Genomic DNA, 17713 nt, shown 5'->3' with positions numbered 1-17713 from the left:
ATATTGTTCATCCTGCAAGTGGGTTTGCATGGATGGTAACACTGTTGATCTCCATCTTCTCCTGCGGTCTTGACTTCTTGTCTACCTGAACGGCCTCCATATCATCCAGTACCTCCCATCCCTCGAGCACCTTTCCAAAGACGGTGTTCTTCCCATCCAAGTGCGGCGCAGGCGCAAACGTGATGAAGAACTGCGAGCCGTTGGAATTTGCTCCCTTGTTCGCCATGCTCAAGATGCCTCTCGCATTGTGTCGTAACGCGGGCCGAAGCTCATCCTCGAAAAGCTGGTTTGGCGTATCGTAGATGGAAGTGGAAGTCTTGGACTTTGGGTCGGAGGCTGGCGAGCCCGTCTGGACCATGAAAGAGGGAATCAGGCGGTGGAAAGGTGAAGAGTTGTAGAAGCCCGACGCGCAGAGTGCGAGGAAGTTCTCCGCGGTCTTGGGGACGGCTTCGCAGAATATTTCGAGTTTTATATCTCCCTTTGTGGTATGCAGCTAGTCACTGTTAGTAGCAGGCTTGAAGTAGGCAGGAGGTTGGACTCACTGTGACGGACATGGTGGTGGGTGCAGATCAGTGGTGTTTGTGGTTTGGAAGGAGCGATGATGGCGCACGAATCGGACCCTCGAAGTCGAGAGCCCATCCACCTCCACCTCGTCGCGCCTAGAACATCGCGCGTCTATCCGACTGCGCTTACTGTGTGCAATCGCCCTGCATCCGCTGTCATCATCATTGCTACCGCCAGCTGCCCACGCTGCCTTCTCCGCTCGCGACACTGGCAGACGTCGGACCTCATCATAAGCGCCGCCGCATAAGCTCCACTCGGCGACAGCCCTACGACGCTCGGGACGCAATCCACCACAGTATCCCCGCGTATTCACTGCAGACACGCCCATTCCTACATCGCAAACCTTAGTCGTCGGCCCGCCGCGCATCCACCGGCCTCACTGCCACGCTGAGCCCCGCGGGTTCGAGATACGAGGCGCCTACATCATCTCAACCCCACAATTGGCTGCCCGGAAGGCTACCTAGCTCCCAGCACGGCATAGCTGCCCGGCGCATCAGTACCCTAGAGCCTCCAACGCGCGACTTGGACGAGGGCACCGCATTCTGAAAGGCCACATTCACGCCCATGCAGCGCCCGCTGCCCTCCCAGGCCTGCGCTGCGAGAAACGAACATGTCGGCCTTCGTTCGCGTCTCAGGACCGCCAAACAGTAACTTTCTGGTTGGCTATCCGGGCATATCAGCAACACTAGTACGTGTCTCCAATCTGTTTCCGTTATGAGTGGACGTCTTGCGCTCCACCCAGCCGCGTGGAGTCGCTGAATGACCGACTCCCCTTCGACAAGGGTACTGGCCATTGCTGACATGTAATAGCCTCGAATAGAAGGCAAAGTCGAGATACGGCCACTCATTGGAGTATCGGCGCCTGTCAATGTCTCCCTCGTCACTATCGCATTACACCGTCGCGAAACCATACACCCGTCCGCCGATTCGGTTACGAAGAAGCATCTGGCAGCCCCGCGCAAAGAGATTACCGACATCGTCGGTAAGGAAATGCTCCTGTACCGATGTTCGCCGGGAAGAGAACATGAGAGTATACTATGTATGGACCTACCGTTCGTCATCTTCATACCGTATGGACGGGGAGGCGAGGAGGTAGCGAGGAGAGTCCCGCCCGCGAGTCTACAATTACCGAGTCGGACGGCTGAGACGTTTTACGAACTCGTCGTGACAGTACAGCAAGGGCCCCAGGAACAGAAAAAGTATCCCTTTGCCGTGCCGATACAACGATACGACACCCTCTCTACCTTTGGCATGTACAATCGACCCGAAAGCGCAGAACGAGTGACGGACCACCTCGTCACCCTTGGGATAAGCCTGCCGAGATGGAGTTATGGCCCGATGGATCCAGTCTCGGTATACATCAAATTGAGTCCTAATCCCGATTGGCTGAGCAAGGCGAAGAAGGTCACAATCAACAAGATCACAGTCGGCATTGACGAAGAGATCATCTTCAACCACGAAGGAGATGAACCGACTCGCAAAGTCAAAACGTTGGCAAAAACGCAGCAACACGTCGGCGTGAGGATGCCCGAAGCGGGCTATTTCACCAACCTCGGGCTAGTCTTCCCCGCAAAAGATCTACGGGACAACGCAGGTGTCATTCCGAGAGGGCAGAAGGAGTTTCCCATGTACGCTGTCACTGGTTTTACGACGACTGGTACTCTATACAAGATTGAGTATTACCTCACAGTCAAGGTAGGCTAGACTGGGTGAATTGCAACTTGCAAATTATGCTGACTGAATGCAGGCGCAAATGTCGTCAGCCCGAGACATTCTGCTCCGTCAGCCTATTGTGGTATGTCCTTTTGACCATGCAGGCTGTAAAGAGGAAATGGAGGCCATTGAGCAGGCAGCCAAGGACGCCGCACACGTCACACCTGACAACCCGATGTTGCCCGCCAGTACTATTGTTCGATCCAACGACCCAGAAGGCTTGCGCGCACTTGGTATCGCAATTGTGGGAGGCGTACGGAAACCGCTGATCGAGTGAAGAGCTGGGCGCGCAAAAGTATTGAGGATTTTGAGGGACGCGATTTTGCCATGCGTACGATACTTGTGTTCGATACTCCGCACGTTTTGTCTCTGCGATTCGAGGGTCGAGACGGACTCGAGCACCAAACGTTGTTGCATGAAGCCACCGGCAACCAGCCGACCCGACCAGGACAGACGATTTGCACCACTTTGCACGCAAAGCACTGGATCGCGCATAGGCGATAGCATATAATACAGGCGCAATACCGATCATGCAACCAGCGGAGCCCGGAGCCATGTCGAAGCTACCATCTACAGCACGCATTGGGTCTATTTGAACACAAAAGGCGCAAGGTCATTATACCCAGTGAGCTTGTGCATTGTTTATAGGGAGCATTGTTTTGGCTTTTCATTGGCGTTACAAGGAAGGGCACGACGGGACGGCCGCCTGTTTGTTCATGATACCTTCGAGTCGTTCGTTCCTATTTTAATAACAAGGTTGGATGGAGAAAGGAAGAACGCCTCGGCGGGTACCGGGAAGTCTTGTGTTAGGCAATGGATGGGTGCATTGGTTGGAGAGGGTAGAAGAGGTAGGAGAGGTGATCTAAAGAGCGAAAGAAAAGCCACAGTAGGTGGATCTCAATAGCTACGGCAGAGTAGTTGAAGAACAACCACTACTCATGACACTTCACCCAATCGTCCCTGTCCAACCCGCATTCATGCCCATACACGAACCCGGTCTCCTAGCCATACCTTCATTCTCCCCCATCAGGCCACTGATCCACCAAACCCTCCGCTCCAACCGCCCCTCCCGTCCTCCCAACCAATGCCCCCAAGTTCATCCTAACACTATATCTCAAATACTTCGTCTCATACCTCTTCGCGAACCCGCCTCCCACCCCGCCAATATCACTCTCCCCACCACTCGGATGATGATGTGCGAAGACCGGTGGTTGAGTCGTCAAACAAACCCTCTCATCCCCATTCACACCTATGCCACCACCACCCTTAGCATCGTCCGAAGAATGCTGAGCCTGTCGACCCATATCAGGATCATTCCCAGCGCACCACCGCCCCAGCTCACTATCGAAAATCCCATTCCACCCCGCCACTCCGAATTGATGCAACAAGCGACGGGCGCCGCGTTGCGAGACGGCGTATCCGACTGTACAGAGGGTGCCGCCGGTCGCGCGGTGGTAGATGCGTGTGTGTGGTGGGAAAGCGGTGGCTAGGGCGTCGGGATCGCCTTGGAAGGGGTGGGCTTTCAGGTGGTGAGGAGATGGGACTGTGGAGTCGTTGGGGTACGTTAGGGTTATCGTGCGGTGAACAGCGTGGTCGTAGTTTGGGGATTGCTGATTGGGGGCTGGACGCGGCATACCGGTTCCACAGTGGCCTAGCCAGAGTATGTCCCATTTTGATGGGCCACCATAGGGTGATGGTGATGATGTGTGGGTAAGGTGGGATTGGCGCGAGAGGGAGGATAGAGGGAGGGAGATGAGCTTCTTGGCGAGGTTGGATGTGTCGATAATTTTGAAGGCCGTGTATGTTGTTTCGGTATTTCGGTGGGAGGTGAGTTTCGAGAGAGGAATGGATGTGTAGTTTGAGGATAGGAAGCGGGAGGCGAGGGCGAAGCGTTGTAGGTTTTGACGGATGCGGATGTCCCAGTCTACGTCGTCTTCGAGGATGAGGGCTGTGGTTAGGTTTTGGTCGACTATCCTGGATGTTGTTAGTTCAGTGGCGTCATTCGGTCAAAGGGGGAGGGCGTGCACTTTTGCAAGGCGTTCATGTGCGTTCTCCAACTTCCTCGGATACCTGCTGGAAGCTTCCTGTTCTCTTCCGGTAGAGGATAGGCCTTGTTTTTGATACTCTCCCCAGTTACACCTTCCACGAACTCGAGTTTGGTGTTGGAGATTGCAGCTGAAAGACTCATTGCGTCGCGGCGATCGGTTCGGAAGGGGAGGTTGAGGACGAGAATCTTCTCGAACTTGGATTGTGTTAGTTTGGAGCACAGTATGAGAGCTTTCATGATGTACCCCTAGAGTCGTGTTCAGTATATCTCTCAAACCCTCGTCCTGTACATAGGCGAATGAATCCTCTGGAATCAAAACTTCAGACGTCCTCACATTGAACCACAGCCACAAAATACCAAAGAAGGCACACGTCGTCAGCAATCTAGGCGCCGAGATCCACCCACCCCTTCTCCTCGCAACCTCAAACTTCGTGCCGTTCTTGGAAGACATCAGTCCCAAGGTATCAACGGAAATGCGTCGCATACGGGCGGAACGTAGCAGTAGCAACACTGCGAAGATGTAAGGAAGCAAAACATGATGAGCAAGTCAGACTCCTATGGTACGACATGTTGAGGAGTAAAGCAAAATACTATATTCATGTTGGTCATTTCCAGGTTTGTTGCCTTTCCTCCGACCATTCGATGCGCGGTTTGCCAGGCTAAATCGATTTGCCGAACAGCATGCGCCCCGCATGCTGTATGCTCCTATAGTCCGTGAGCGACTATATTGCGGCAACTAATGTACCCAAGCGTGTGGATGTGTTCTTGTTGCACTCGACATCGGCATGTGTAAGCACGTGAGAAGCAAAGGTGCGCAGAAGATGTGGATACCTAGGTAGTGTGGCGGCAACTCGCCGCGGAGGTTTGTCATCGGAATCTTTTGGAAATGCGAGCCTATCGATAGGCCGGCGCGTTGCGTGACTGCTTTCTCCGCGACATCGGGGCGGGAGTTTTGGACTTTCCTAATTGCGTTGCGCTCTTCATTCTTCCTTCGTTAACTCTTCGGAATTCTACCTGCATAGTTCGGTGTTTGCTGTCTTTGTGGTCTTTCCTTACTCACATCGCAATACCGCTTGCCACCCCTCCCCCACTAGAACACGGCGCAACATGAGCGCCATTCTTTCAGCCGACGACCTTAACGACTTCATATCGCCGGGCGTCGCGTGCATAAAGCCTATAGAGACGCTCCCAGTACAACAGGCAGACAACTCGGTATGCTACATTGTCGCGTTGCGGCATGCGCGGGCGCATTCTGACAGATGCTAGAATCCATACGAAGTTACGACCGAGGAGAAAGCCGCCGCCTCAGAACCGCCACCACCCGCGTCGATATCGCTTACTGATTGCCTCGCATGCTCAGGATGTGTGACAAGTGCGGAAGCCGTATTGGTATCGCTGCAATCGCATACCGAGGTCCTCACAACGCTTGATACTCACCCGTCGTTACGCGCACCATGGCTGGCACACAATGGTACAAATGGAGCAACGAATGGACATGCGAGTATTGGGTTGGAAAAAGATGTGAACGAGCAAAATGCTGAAGGAAAGCTGTTCGTCGCAAGCGTCTCACCACAATCACGCGCAAGTCTGGCTGCCGTCTTCAACATTTCCGAGGTAGAGGCTGGGAACATGATCGCACAGCTTCTTAGTGGACCTTCAGGTCTGAGGTCTGGTGGTCATCAAGGAAGCGACTTCACGTGGATTATCGACACCAACGCAATGCGCGAAGCTTGTCTCGTTGCCGCAGCAGACGAGGTTACAAATGCCCTCTCGCCCGAAGTATCTAAGATTACACCAAAGCCTGGATCTGAGGGCGCAATTGATACGACGCCAAAAGCTCCTATACTTACATCTGCCTGCCCTGGATGGATATGTTATGCCGAAAAGACGCATCCATACGTCCTCCCGCATCTCTCGCGGCTGAAGTCGCCGCAAGCCCTCACCGGCACCTTAATCAAGTCGGTCCTCAGCGAACGTTATAACGTGCCACCATCTCAGATATGGCACCTCGCTATTATGCCATGCTTTGATAAGAAGCTTGAAGCTAGCCGTGGAGAGCTAACATCAGCTGCGTGGCTACCTAGCTATGACCAGTCACAGGAAAAGATTCGCGACACCGACTGCGTAATCACAGCTCGAGAACTACTACACCTTGCAGCAGCCCGTGGCATCAACTTTGCTTCCCTTCCTCGGACACCGCTTCCATCTGCCGACCGAACGCCCTTCCCAGACCCAAAGCTAGATGCTTTCCTATTCCCTCCTTCGCGCCGGAAGAACCAAAGCGCAGCTGCTGGCCCATCTGGTGGATATCTATACCACATAGTACAAACGTACCAAGCTCAAAACCCAGGATCTTCCATATCAACCGTTCGGGGGCGTAATGCTGATGTAGTAGAATACTCAGTAGTTCGCGGTTCAGAAACAATCATCAAGGCAGCACGATTCTACGGTTTCAGGAACATCCAGAACTTGGTCCGGCGACTGAAGCCAGCAAAAGCTAGTAGGTTACCTGGCGGCAAGACGGGAGTTAGCAGAAGACCAGGTGGTGCAGTTGCTGCTGCAGGCGAGGGCGTCAAGGACTATGCGTACGTGGAGGTCATGGCCTGTCCTGGCGGATGCACAAACGGCGGCGGACAGGTCAAGGTCCAGGAAGTAGACGAAGTACGGGTCTACGAAGGCATTCAAGAGGCGAATGTAGATGCGCCCACGCCCAAGCCCGGCCCAAAGGAGCAAAAAGAGTGGCTGGCAAGGGTGGATGAAGCCTACTTCTCGGGTACAGACTCGGAAGACGAGAAGACAGACGGGGACGACGATCAACACACGACAGATGGGGAGATGAATGGAGACTCTCCCGACCAAGATGTCGTTGATGGAATATCGAGGTCACGCATGAAGCAGCTCATGGCACACTGGGCTGATATCACGGGCGTCGATCAGCAGAAGCTGATATACACATCGTACATCAAGGTCGAAAGCGATGTTGGCAAGAAGAAGCCGAGTGATATGGAACGCGTTGCTGGGTTGGCTGTTACCGCTGGTGGTGGATGGTAAAGCGTCGCGTACAAGTAGACAGCATTAGATATCGGAAGGAGCATTGCATGGCGTTGTTTTACATATGGGGATTACTGCGACGGCTATGCAGTATCGCCTCCATAGAGGGTTGGAAAGACAATCCAAGAATCAATACATTTCATCGTTCATTGAATCAACCAGATGTGGCATCGCTTGAAACATTGCGTGATTAATCACCCGGAAGTCTTCTAGGTCAAGTGACACTATGACGTACATGTTCGTCGAGATCGAAGTCCACCCATACTTTCTTTTTCTATCCCAATATCCCCCCTTTAATGCGTACCAAACCCTGCCACTCCCAAAAGCAAAAAGAGTTTCACTTGAACATGCTGAATCGTACTAGTGATCGTAATCGCAACCGCAATCTCAATCGCGACAACCGACGTCATACGATCTCCTTTTCCGTAGTGGTTATGGCTGGTGGCTGCATATGTACACAGACCTGCATATGCGGCGGGCCGTCCCCTCCGCGCCTTACCGTGCTCGTGCTACTTTTCATTTCCGCTCTGTAAGACACCTCGCTTTAGGTAGGGTAGACGGAGTGGTGGAAATGCGCTGTTGTGCTTTGGGTGTAGTACCAAAGGAGGTGATATGTGTAGGCGAAGATCACGACGGCCATGGACTTGTTCGACGCTGCGGCTGGCCATCAGCGTATGCCTGCATCCCTCGCCATGGTGGGCAAGGACACCGCTGTACACTCCAGTACCATGTATCCAGCGATCTTTCTGGGAAGACGCTGTCAAGACCAAGTAAGGAACGACTGCCATGTACATGCACGTTGAACATCACGAGTAGGACCGATGGAGATCTTTCGGAGCTGAGTTGGAAGATTTGATGAGGGAAGATGCTTGTGAACAGTTGAAGACGTGGCTAGTGCGCTTGCTCGTGAACGCAAGAAGGGTTCATGGCAGGGGCGGGAGTGATGCGTTGGCTAGTCGAAGTGGTCGAGTAGGCGAGTTACGCAGTGGCGTTGCGTGTCCAGTGGAGAGTGAGCACGCAATCGAACAGGCTGGTAGATTGGGTTCACAGGATCAGGCATGGAGATGAAGAGCGGAGATGTAGTATGGTTTTTTGCAGTCTGGTGCCGCGGCGGAGGCAGGCAAGCGAGCAGCTTTCATTGATGGTAGGGAGATAACTAACTAATGGTACATAGGAGATGCGCGTTCGGCACTGCCAGAATCGCTTTGTTGGTAGTAATGGAAAAACAAGCCAGGTGGTATCGAACTCCTTCCCATGAGCCATACGCGTTGGGTGGACGCGAGGCAAGAAACATACAATGACTAGCCATCCTGGGCTATATGTACTATTACATATTACAACGGGTTGTGTGTGGGGATTTGCAAGAAAAGTCAAGATAGTAGTTGAGAGTACGCAAGGAGAACGCAGGTAGAAAACGGGACGCAAGGAGAAGAGTTGAAACAGGGCCAGTTGATCGCTCAAAAACTATTCTACCCACCTCCCATGTTGTTACCAAGTTTATCCCAAGAAAACATGGTTTGCCTCCCTTCCTTCACCAGCCTTCCCTTTTAACCAACAAGGATATATAGTAGAGGAGATAAAAGCTGACGGTATGATGTAGTCGCCAAATGCTCAAATTGGGGGGTATCCGCCGATGAAATGAAGCACATAAAGGAAAAAGCTCGGTCTAGTATAGTACGGGATAGCGCCAACAAGGCGCGCCAAAGAGAATCTGAAACAGAAGCAAGGTGTACATGGGTTTTCCCAAACACGGACTATCCCTGCAGCAACACCCAAGTAACTTGATGACAAGATATCGACAATTTCCCACGAGATGAACAGACGATGATCTCGCGTCGATCCGCCGCAAGTATGATGTATGATGCCGCCCGAGATGATGATTCAGTAAAAGGAAATATGTGGTGGTGGTGGTACAGAGCGAATGTGGAGCTGATATTGGAAAACGACAACGTTAACGTTGTGAGATGATAAACGATGGTGGATGCGCAAAAGGACGATGATGTGTTATGACGCCAGTAACACCGTCCCAGAAAGTGCGCTTTGCTTTTGAGGGCTTTGCAGCGCGTCGCGTCTGTGTCTATCTTTCTGTAATCGTGCACCGTTCCAGACGGGAGAGCTCAATGTCGTACGGTCGTATAGGGAGCGACAAAGAGCGGGTGCGGTGACCCAAATTACAATTATATGGATGCAAGAGCATGCAACGAAGGCAAGGCGAAAAGAAGTATGGGTCCCGCGATGTTGGATATCATCGGTGTCGGGTCTGTGCTGCCATGAGGCTGGCAGCCACACTTGAAGCCCAGTCGGAGCCATCATCGGGTGGTGTGGGCCACTTGGAAACAGGCTGCTCGTTCTTGCTCTGATGTTGAGAGATGTCCATAGGCTTGCTTGGTGTCATGTAGTCAGACTGTCCGAAACCCACGCTGTTGCGGTTCGCTGATGACGATGGTGTCAGGTAGGATGCGGCAGGACCACGCGGTCCTTGTGGTTTCGGGTTGTCAAGCTTCTTTGCAGCCTTTGTGGCGGATGCAAGAACCTCGCTAAGCAACTCCTCTTCCTCGTTAGGCGTCTCGTACCGATTCGATGGGTTGGACTTGTTCTGCATCGCGCGTCGTGTCCTGCTGGAGATTGGTGCATTCGGGCCGTTCTCAGCATTCCGTGGCTCGGGGCCATGAGGCACTGAGTGGTGGCGCTTGAGCATAGGGTTAGTTGCTACACGCGAGCTCTTCGTTGAGGCAGTCTGTTGGGAGTGCGCTTCGACACTGTCCCTGACATGTTGCAATGCCTTGTCTAGCTCAGAGAAGTCTGAAGTAGAACCGGATGCTGCGCCTTGTGACTGGTCCATCACCAACGATTGCCTAGCGCTGGTGGCAGCCCATGGTGCACATCCAGCGTTAGCCTCGATATCGTCAGAGTTGGGTGACATGGGTGTCTGGTAACGACCAGAGAGGCGTCGAGCACGTTTCCGTAGGTGTGAGAAGAAACCTTCTTTCTGTCCGTTCGAGGGAGACGTGACTTCTGATTGACCGTTCAGAGCTCTTTCTGCTTCTTGACGATGCACGTCTGCGTAGTGGTTGCCATGTGATGCGAGAGAGAGTTGTCGTCCAATCTTGCCGGCGGCTTGCTCTCCATTCGCAGCACGTACGTTGGCTTGTGCAGTAACTTCCGCCGACAGTGGAGAGATCGGCTTGATGGAGGGCAGAATGGGGATAGGAGCTCCGTTGTTGGAAGCCCCATTCGTCCACGTAGCTCGCTTAGTGGCAGCAGGACGCTGCTTGGTTGACCCACTCACATCACCAGAATTTGCGTGGGCTGGAGATGGTCGAGGCGACAACGGCTGCTGTGTGGTGTGCTGTGGGACTGCTGGTGCGCTTTCACGTGCGACCAATGATCGACGGAGCCACGATGAGGTCTTCGATGTGAGCTTGGGCGATGCATCTGGGGAGTTGGTGCCGGAGAGTTCGGATCCCTTGCGACCCAGTAAACGAGAAGATGAGGACTTCAGCCGTAGAGGGTCTACGGCGTCTTGGAAGTACTCGTGGTCGAGGGCTTGCCGGGAAGTAGGCCTGGCACGGGGGTCCCAAAGCAAGCACCATGTGACGAATTGTGCCAAGCTGGCAGGCCATTGTGGCGATGGCAGGATGGTGTCTATTGAATGAGGGGCCATCTGGACGACCATTAGCTGGGGACTGATATCATGGTTTCCGTGTGACTTACCTTGGGGAATGAGAAGCCCAGCTTCTGTGCCAACCTGACACCGTCTTTCCACTCACCACCACCGACACGTTGGCCGTGCTTGTTGACCCAACCGCCAGGGCTGCCCATGATTTCGCACACCCTCCAGACCTGGTCGACCTCGTTTCCACCAGGGAAGAGGGGCTTCAAGGTTGCAATCTCGACGGCCATGGCACCAACTGCCCAAATGTCGACTGGCGCTGAGTATTGACCGGCACGTAGGAGCACTTCCGGGGCGCGGTACCATCGGGTCGAGACGTACGTGGTGTAGGGGAGCTTGGAGTGGGTCTCTCTCGCAAGACCAAAGTCGGCGATCTTGATTGTGTATGCTGGGGGTGTCGAAGGAGGGGTCATCATTGCTGAGTATCGGCGGAAGGGATGCGATGTGTCGTTCTGTTGAGATGTCGAAACAAGAATGTTCTCTGGCTTGATGTCGCGGTGGAAGAACTCGCGGTCGTGAATGTGTTCCAGTCCGGACATTATCTGGAAGAGGATGCTCTTTACACTGTGCGCGTCCATTGGCTTGTGATCCCGGGCCTTCATGAGTTGGTACAGGTTGCCATCCATGAACTCCATGGCAATGTGAAGCCTTCGGCTGTAGGGGTCCAGGAAGATGTCCAGAGCCGGCACCAGATGAGGATGCGGTGGTAGCGACCGTAGAAAGATGACCTCTCGCAGCTCGAGGCAGCTCGAGAATGAGTCAAAAGTCTTCTTCATGGTCTTGATCGCGACCTGTGACGCGTCAGTTGACTCGATGTCTTAGCTCCTGTGGAACGTTGTACGTACCAGAGTACCACGACGAGCGATGTGAGATCCCGCAGTTCGAACGCGTGCGAGCGCGACGCTGCCGAAGCTGCCGTCGCCAATCTCTTTCATCACCTCATACCTCTCCTCAAGAGAGGCCCAGCCATGCGGCTGTGCTTGTGATTCTGGATGCATATTGATGTGAATGTACCCTTTTGAGTTGAAGATCTGTTATAGCAGATGCTCCCAATGGGAAGGACTGTTGACGTTAGGAGGCGTGATGATGGAGCAGTGATGAGGCTTACCAATGATGTAGTCCTTGGGCGATGATGCTCGATTCTCGAGGGTCCTTTAGTTCATCTCATGTGAAGATTCGCGTTGCAGAGGGTGGTATTGGTAGGTAGACGTCAGGGGAGGTGTGGTTGAGAGCTGAGGGGGAGGGGGAGTTCAGTGCGTATCGAGGGTTTGAGATGCGATAGGAGCGTGTAGTAAGGGTCCAGGTTGATGCAGGTGCGGGAATGTCGAGAAAATGAGAGACGACGGTTGGGAGGGCGTGTGGAGTCAAGCCCAGGACCACGGTAGACGGGTAGTATTCCGCAGGTCAGGATGTTCTAGTGAGGTTGAAAGAGGAATGACTTTGTGACCATAGCGCAGGTGGCTTAATGATCGGGCTGGGAGATTTGAGCGTGCCTGTGCGCTCGGGGGAGTAGGGATGTGGACTTCCGAATGGTGCGTGAAGAAGGTCAAAGTTGGCCAGGTCCAGTGATGCGGCTTGGTGAGTAGAAGACGGAGCGATCTAGCGGGAGCGAGATGTGATGGAGGTCAGAGCCACACGAACGAAAACACGCCGGCTTTAGGAGGGTGCTGTGATTGATGGACGGCGCGTGTAATGAGAGACAGCAAGGGGTGCGGTACTGGGTCTTTGCACGGGTCGCCAGGCTAGCCCGAGAGATTAGAGTGGAAGCGGCGCTCGGGGAGCGTTGTGAGTCGTAACAATGAAGATCGGGCGGCCCAGACGGGACAAGTGCGGTCAGAGGGCCAGCAGCCGGCCTGTTGCTATGGTGAGAGCGGTCGCTGCTGCGTGCGTTGGCAGCGAGGCGGCAGCTGGGCGGAGAGAGGCAAAGACGGCTTAGTTAGCAGCAGCTTGGGGCGAGACACGATGCGCAGCGACAAGACGTGGTGGGGGAGGCGAGAGCAAGTGCAGAGCGGTCAGCGCAGGAAGCATGGCGACGCGATTGTTTTTGGGGGAGATGCAAGTGTGGCGCTGGGGGGGGTGGAGTGAATAGGCGCGAAATGAGCACCGGGGGCTGACAGTCGAGGCTCGGGGCGAGTGGTGAAGGACGGCGCGAAGGTGGTTCCAAGCTTAGCAGGAAGGAGCGTTCGGCTGCCCGGAGCGGCCTAGCGCCCAATTGTCGGGCAGCCCATGGCACGAATTTGTTGCAAGATGTTTTTTATCGCAGCCCTTCATTGGGCCCCCTGCCCCGACTTTTGCTGCCATTCTGCCTTTATGCCCCCCCACGTGACGTGACGTGCAGCGCAGTGCCAATTTGATCCTGCGCGCATACATGTGCATTAGCCATGCACGCGTCTTATGTACGGCCACGACTAATTCACCGCGCGCGCGACATAGCCTCACGTCTGTACAGCGCACACACCGCAAAGCCACTCTCGGAATATCCTCACTCAAGTAGCTGCGGTTTGCCTGCCCTCGCGCCGCCTGCCCTGCGCTGCTGCCCCCTGGGTGCCTGCAGCCATCCTGCAACCAGCCCTCGATCCCAAGGGAGCATCAGGAACGTCACAGGCACAAGCAAGCATCAAGCTGTCATTTCGCTGCGGCCCACGTTTCCACCCCTTTCATCCTCGCTCCGGCGCCGGTTCCTGATTTGTGGCAGGTTCCTGGATGGCCGTCATGCAGCCTTATTCCATTGGCCGTCAGGGGCTTAGCGCATGCCGCCATTGGCAGAATCCGCCGTGGGCACCCGTCAACGTGGTTTCGCTGTCGAGGCGTGCCTCTAGCCTCCCGCGGCACCACGGAACAACGACGGCGAGATAGACCGTCAGGCTCATCCCCTGCTCGAGTCAGTAGCGTAGTGAAAGGACCGTCCTTGATGCGCACGCGATTTGCTCCTCCACAGCCATGGACGCACTCTACCAAACATTGAAACTGAGGCAGGATTATGAGCAGCTGCGTCACATGTCATCATCAATAAACTATCATCTCAAGCGTCTTCGAGAACGATGCAGGGCGCGGCGCGTTGTGGAGTGCCCGACGCGTCGTGTAACCTCCTGTGATCGACCAAACGGCAGCGAGCGCAAGGCCCAACTCTATTCTGCGCGGGAGCCTTTGCGGAGGTGCGGCAAAGTTGCTTTTGCCCATCAATAGACCGCGCCTCATTCGAGCCTCGAGAGAGTTTGCACGAGTAAAACACACTTTCGACGGCCACTGCAAGCTGGCCGCTCCCTCCCGACGCGCGCAATTCCGTCGTTCATCCTGTCAGTCCCTGCGCTATCAGCGACGGACCCTGAGTGACACCCAAGAACTGCAGTCCATGCGCACTCGACGATGGTTTCGTCTTTCGCTGGGCGAGCTGTTGGGCCCAGGGAACATCAAGATTTACGACGGGGCCCTCATTCTTCCAGAATCCTTCTCCCGTGTTGAGATCATGTCACAGGCTGTCTGAGTAGATTGCCGGCCCACCCTGAATGCTGCCTGATGCCAGATGGGCACAGAATCTCCGACACGAGCTCTCCTATTCCGAATTTTCACCCCGCTCGCCCATCACCTCAGAGACGTACGACAAAGTCTGACTAGCACGCTTTATTGACGACCATCTTTTTCTCTATTCAACCACCCATAGTTGTGCGCGGCAGTATCACCAGGCCAACTATTGTTGGCTATGTCATCTGGCAACCTCCGTGTTATGAGTGCGCTGCATTCAGGCAGTTGTGAAATCCTAATACCCAGCCAATCGTGCACCCATCCCCAGTAGCCCAGCAAGCTTACACCAGAGACGAGTGCGGTGCACCGCAAGTCATATTCCGTACCCTATCCGGTGCGCACACCGAAATGTCATCAGTGTAAAGACCGCATTCGTTTGCCCCTCCGCATCGGTAGGGTCTGCAACGCTCATCGTTATCAGCCTTCCCACGCGACACGGCACGAACATAGGAGGCATCCTACCTCAGAGCAGCCCGTGTCCGTTTGCGTCACCCGTGAACAACGTCGTGCTATTGTGCTCCTCCGTGAAAACCGGTTCTCCTTGCGCACCCGACCTAAACGACCTGGTTCCTGGGGCCGTTCTGCAACGCCGACTTGGCCAAAACGACGGGCGCTGACGCAGGAGAGAGATGGCACCGCTCGATCGCGGCACACTTGCTTTGTTTCAGCTGCCATGCCTCTTGTCAAAAGCATCTTTGTCTCGGAACAAGTAAGGAGACAGATGTTGTAGAAGAAACGTGCTAGCGCAACGGTAGCTGAGCCTCGAGCCAACCGTTCTCCCGATTACGATAGAACAATCTGTCGTTGCTTCATGTTGTGGCGCTGGTTGCTGCACGACGACGTAGGTGGTACTCGGCCTGGAAGTCAGGTTGCGCAGTCATATTTGTCTTTATTGATTTCATTGCGTTGAAACAGCCACTCACGTTTCGCAACATCTCAGCTACTGTCCTGTACATCAGCAGCGCGCTCAGCTGACGATGCCAGCTTTCGGCGAATACCAGAGTTCAACCGGCCAACGAGCCTCTTGTTGCCCATATCATCGCCGATTCTATCAATCTCGCCATCTCAGGGTCTCTGCAGTGTACGGATCACCACTGCCTCCCCGCTTTCCGAACGTTGCCTATCGGCATCTCTCATCGGAGACTCATCCAACGTCAGCTCCACAGACTCCGCAAGGCTTCGGACCGAATCAGACACAGGACATGTAAATCTTCTGCGAGTGAACTACCGTTGTTGCGATCGCAATTTGGCCCTCGGCCCATCGAGCTAGTGTTTATGTGAGCTGAGCAACCGACGACCTGTGTACAGCAGAACCACCGATGTATCCCCCGCAAATCTTTGCATATCCTCTGCATGAGATACTGTCTGTTCCGTAGATCTGCCGTCACCTGCTTCATCTCCCCTCGCAACTTGAACAACTCATACGTTATGTAGCTCTCATCACATTTCACATGCGGTCTCGTGACTGAAGTTACAGCGCTCAACACCAATAGACTCAAACAAATCTCTGCCTCAGCTCCCATATCAAACTTTGTCATAACCCCGCCTCATCAATACATGCACGTCTTAGTCGTGTCTCTCGATGCGAGTCCGCCACAAACCGAGAAACATGCACACCCCACACTACACGCACCACGTCATCTCACACCAATATTCTAGAGCGTCAAAACTAAACCTCTTTCTCATAAGACAAGACGAGACAACACAGCATAGAGACAGCACAATACGAGACAACGCAATCTACTGTTTCATCAACACCAGAACAGGCTTTCTCCAATGCATTACCCGCGTGACTACTTCGAAAATCCAACACTCTATATCCTTCGCTTGCAGCAGAGAAACATCGTCGATATCGTGAAAACCCAGCAACCGTGCACCCATCTGATAGCAATAGTGCCGATAGACCCCAACCCCCAAACGGGCCTCAGCTTCCAAGCTTTCCCCGCTTCACGAATGCAAACTCTGAACAAGTGCGAAAAGCTTTGGTTGCTCGGGAGATAAACAGATGCTACTGCAAGCAATTCACACCGGCGAGAGAGGAAAACAACAGGTGGGTACCTGCAGAGCTAAGCTCTTTCTTGCAGCGATTTTGACAACAGCGGACATCCTGTCCCTTGACCGCCATTTCATGCAGGTGTCGCGTATCGCATGCGCGTTTAACTGCGAACCAGACCCAATGTGGTTTGCATAGACGCACGCAAGACCCACGATGCTGGTAGATGCCGGTACAGGGAATCTGATCTCGGGGAGCTGGCGGGTGCGGGCAAGTGAACATGTTGAGGTACACCGGATGGTATGCGGTGAGAAAAGCGGTCACCGTGGGCCGTTAGAATCTATGCACTCATCCAGGGATCGCCAATCCAATAGCATGGTAGCTGAAACATTGCGCCATCATAGTCACGTCAAAAGGAATCAGATATGGTTCATGTACGATTGCATTGACTATGTACACCTCTAGCATTGCAAAGCTGCTCAACATCGACCAACTGGGATGATTTACTGTTCATGGTTAGCCAACAAGCCCAACACATGTGTGAGATAAAGCGACGGAAGTAAGGTGTAGGTATCAGTTCTCCAAGGTGATTTTATCTTCAATATAATTAAGAAAGAACACAGCGAATCATGTTGTTCATCATACTAGGGGCGGCGTGGAAGGTGGGTTGTTGATCGAACTTACCGAGAGATGCAGCATGAGAGACATGTAAGGATGAGAAGGTAACTGGTGTCGATGTGTCAGCGTGAGTCCACACAGACATGCGACATCCATAGAGGATGAACAAGTACGAGTCCATCAAGAATCAGCCTGCGTCATGTTAGCGAATATTTGCAAGACCGATGGCTTTTATCAAGGCTTACCTCATTAAATCAGATTGTGTTTGTAGTGATCAGTAAGACGGACGCTCGTTACAACGCCGCCTCTCACACAGCGTGAATATAATAATCATCATTATAATGATGGACCGACTGCTGGAGAAGAGAGTTTACCATACCTGCGGAGGCTGTTAGTTGAACAGTTCGCAAAGAAGCATCGCAATTTGTGGTGTGTAGAGGCAATCAGAGATGCTGTTATCAACAAGTAAAGCCTCTCCCGAACACCCACAGGTTTGTACGCCTGCTTTTGATGGATGCCGGTCAAGGCATAC

The 17713-nt window shown here is 53.7% G+C and overlaps 5 protein-coding genes across 5 annotated transcripts; 2 read left to right on the top strand and 3 right to left on the bottom strand.

The window, feature by feature from the left end:
• Nucleotides 1–7: 7 nt before the first annotated feature.
• BKA58DRAFT_414317 (cyclophilin-like domain-containing protein) lies at nt 8–554 on the bottom strand (the record flags this gene model as incomplete). The annotated part of the gene is made up of 2 exons (XM_046172478.1): nt 8–493; nt 543–554. The coding sequence occupies 2 exons, from the start codon at nt 552–554 to the stop codon at nt 8–10; spliced, it is 498 nt and encodes a 165-aa protein (XP_046021373.1).
• A 499-nt stretch (nt 555–1053) lies between these two features.
• Nucleotides 1054–2922, top strand: BKA58DRAFT_42928 (arrestin domain conatining protein). Its single transcript, XM_046173034.1, has 3 exons — nt 1054–1252; nt 1375–2259; nt 2312–2922. Exons 1-3 carry the CDS (start codon nt 1175–1177, stop codon nt 2552–2554), a joined length of 1206 nt encoding a protein of 401 aa, XP_046021372.1. The 5' UTR covers nt 1054–1174; the 3' UTR covers nt 2555–2922.
• Nucleotides 2923–3290: 368 nt separating this feature from the next.
• Nucleotides 3291–5122, bottom strand: BKA58DRAFT_448742 (uncharacterized protein; the record flags this gene model as incomplete). Its single annotated transcript, XM_046174287.1, has 3 exons — nt 4569–5122; nt 4305–4519; nt 3291–4251 (listed from the first exon to the last, which is right to left on the bottom strand). The coding sequence occupies exons 1-3, from the start codon at nt 4806–4808 to the stop codon at nt 3291–3293; spliced, it is 1416 nt and encodes a 471-aa protein (XP_046021371.1). The 5' UTR covers nt 4809–5122.
• A 27-nt stretch (nt 5123–5149) lies between these two features.
• Nucleotides 5150–7523, top strand: BKA58DRAFT_432008 (iron hydrogenase). The gene is made up of 2 exons (XM_046173113.1): nt 5150–5536; nt 5591–7523. Exons 1-2 carry the CDS (start codon nt 5432–5434, stop codon nt 7373–7375), a joined length of 1890 nt encoding a protein of 629 aa, XP_046021370.1. The 5' UTR covers nt 5150–5431; the 3' UTR covers nt 7376–7523.
• Nucleotides 7524–9580: 2057 nt separating this feature from the next.
• On the bottom strand, nt 9581–12536 carry BKA58DRAFT_42873 (serine/threonine-protein kinase MAK). Its single transcript, XM_046173024.1, has 4 exons — nt 12157–12536; nt 11894–12110; nt 11090–11839; nt 9581–11039 (listed from the first exon to the last, which is right to left on the bottom strand). Exons 2-4 carry the CDS (start codon nt 12044–12046, stop codon nt 9621–9623), a joined length of 2322 nt encoding a protein of 773 aa, XP_046021369.1. The 5' UTR covers nt 12047–12110; nt 12157–12536; the 3' UTR covers nt 9581–9620.
• Nucleotides 12537–17713: the final 5177 nt, after the last annotated feature.

The sequence above is a fragment of the Alternaria rosae genome, assembly GCF_020736505.1.
Source record: "Alternaria rosae strain MPI-PUGE-AT-0040 chromosome Unknown BKA58scaffold_10, whole genome shotgun sequence".
NCBI classification, from domain to species: Eukaryota; Fungi; Ascomycota; class Dothideomycetes; order Pleosporales; family Pleosporaceae; genus Alternaria; species Alternaria rosae.
Note: the sequence above shows the minus strand (reverse complement) of the source record. Positions and strands in the feature narration are given on the sequence as shown.

Excerpts from the sequence above, each read along its gene's own strand:
- BKA58DRAFT_432008 (XM_046173113.1), top strand. The coding sequence starts at position 5,432 with ATGAGCGCCATTCTTTCAGCCGACGACCTTAACGACTTCATATCGCCG. Across the intron at positions 5,537-5,590 it reads TACAACAGGCAGACAACTCG|AATCCATACGAAGTTACGAC; the intron begins GTATGCTACATT and ends GACAGATGCTAG.
- BKA58DRAFT_42928 (XM_046173034.1), top strand. The coding sequence starts at position 1,175 with ATGTCGGCCTTCGTTCGCGTCTCAGGACCGCCAAACAGTAACTTTCTG. Across the intron at positions 1,253-1,374 it reads CGGGCATATCAGCAACACTA|CCTCGAATAGAAGGCAAAGT; the intron begins GTACGTGTCTCC and ends GACATGTAATAG. Across the intron at positions 2,260-2,311 it reads AGTATTACCTCACAGTCAAG|GCGCAAATGTCGTCAGCCCG; the intron begins GTAGGCTAGACT and ends GACTGAATGCAG.
- BKA58DRAFT_42873 (XM_046173024.1), bottom strand. The coding sequence starts at position 12,046 with ATGCATCCAGAATCACAAGCACAGCCGCATGGCTGGGCCTCTCTTGAG. Across the intron at positions 11,840-11,893 it reads TCGCTCGTCGTGGTACTCTG|GTCGCGATCAAGACCATGAA; the intron begins GTACGTACAACG and ends GACGCGTCACAG. Across the intron at positions 11,040-11,089 it reads TGGGCTTCTCATTCCCCAAG|ATGGCCCCTCATTCAATAGA; the intron begins GTAAGTCACACG and ends ATGGTCGTCCAG.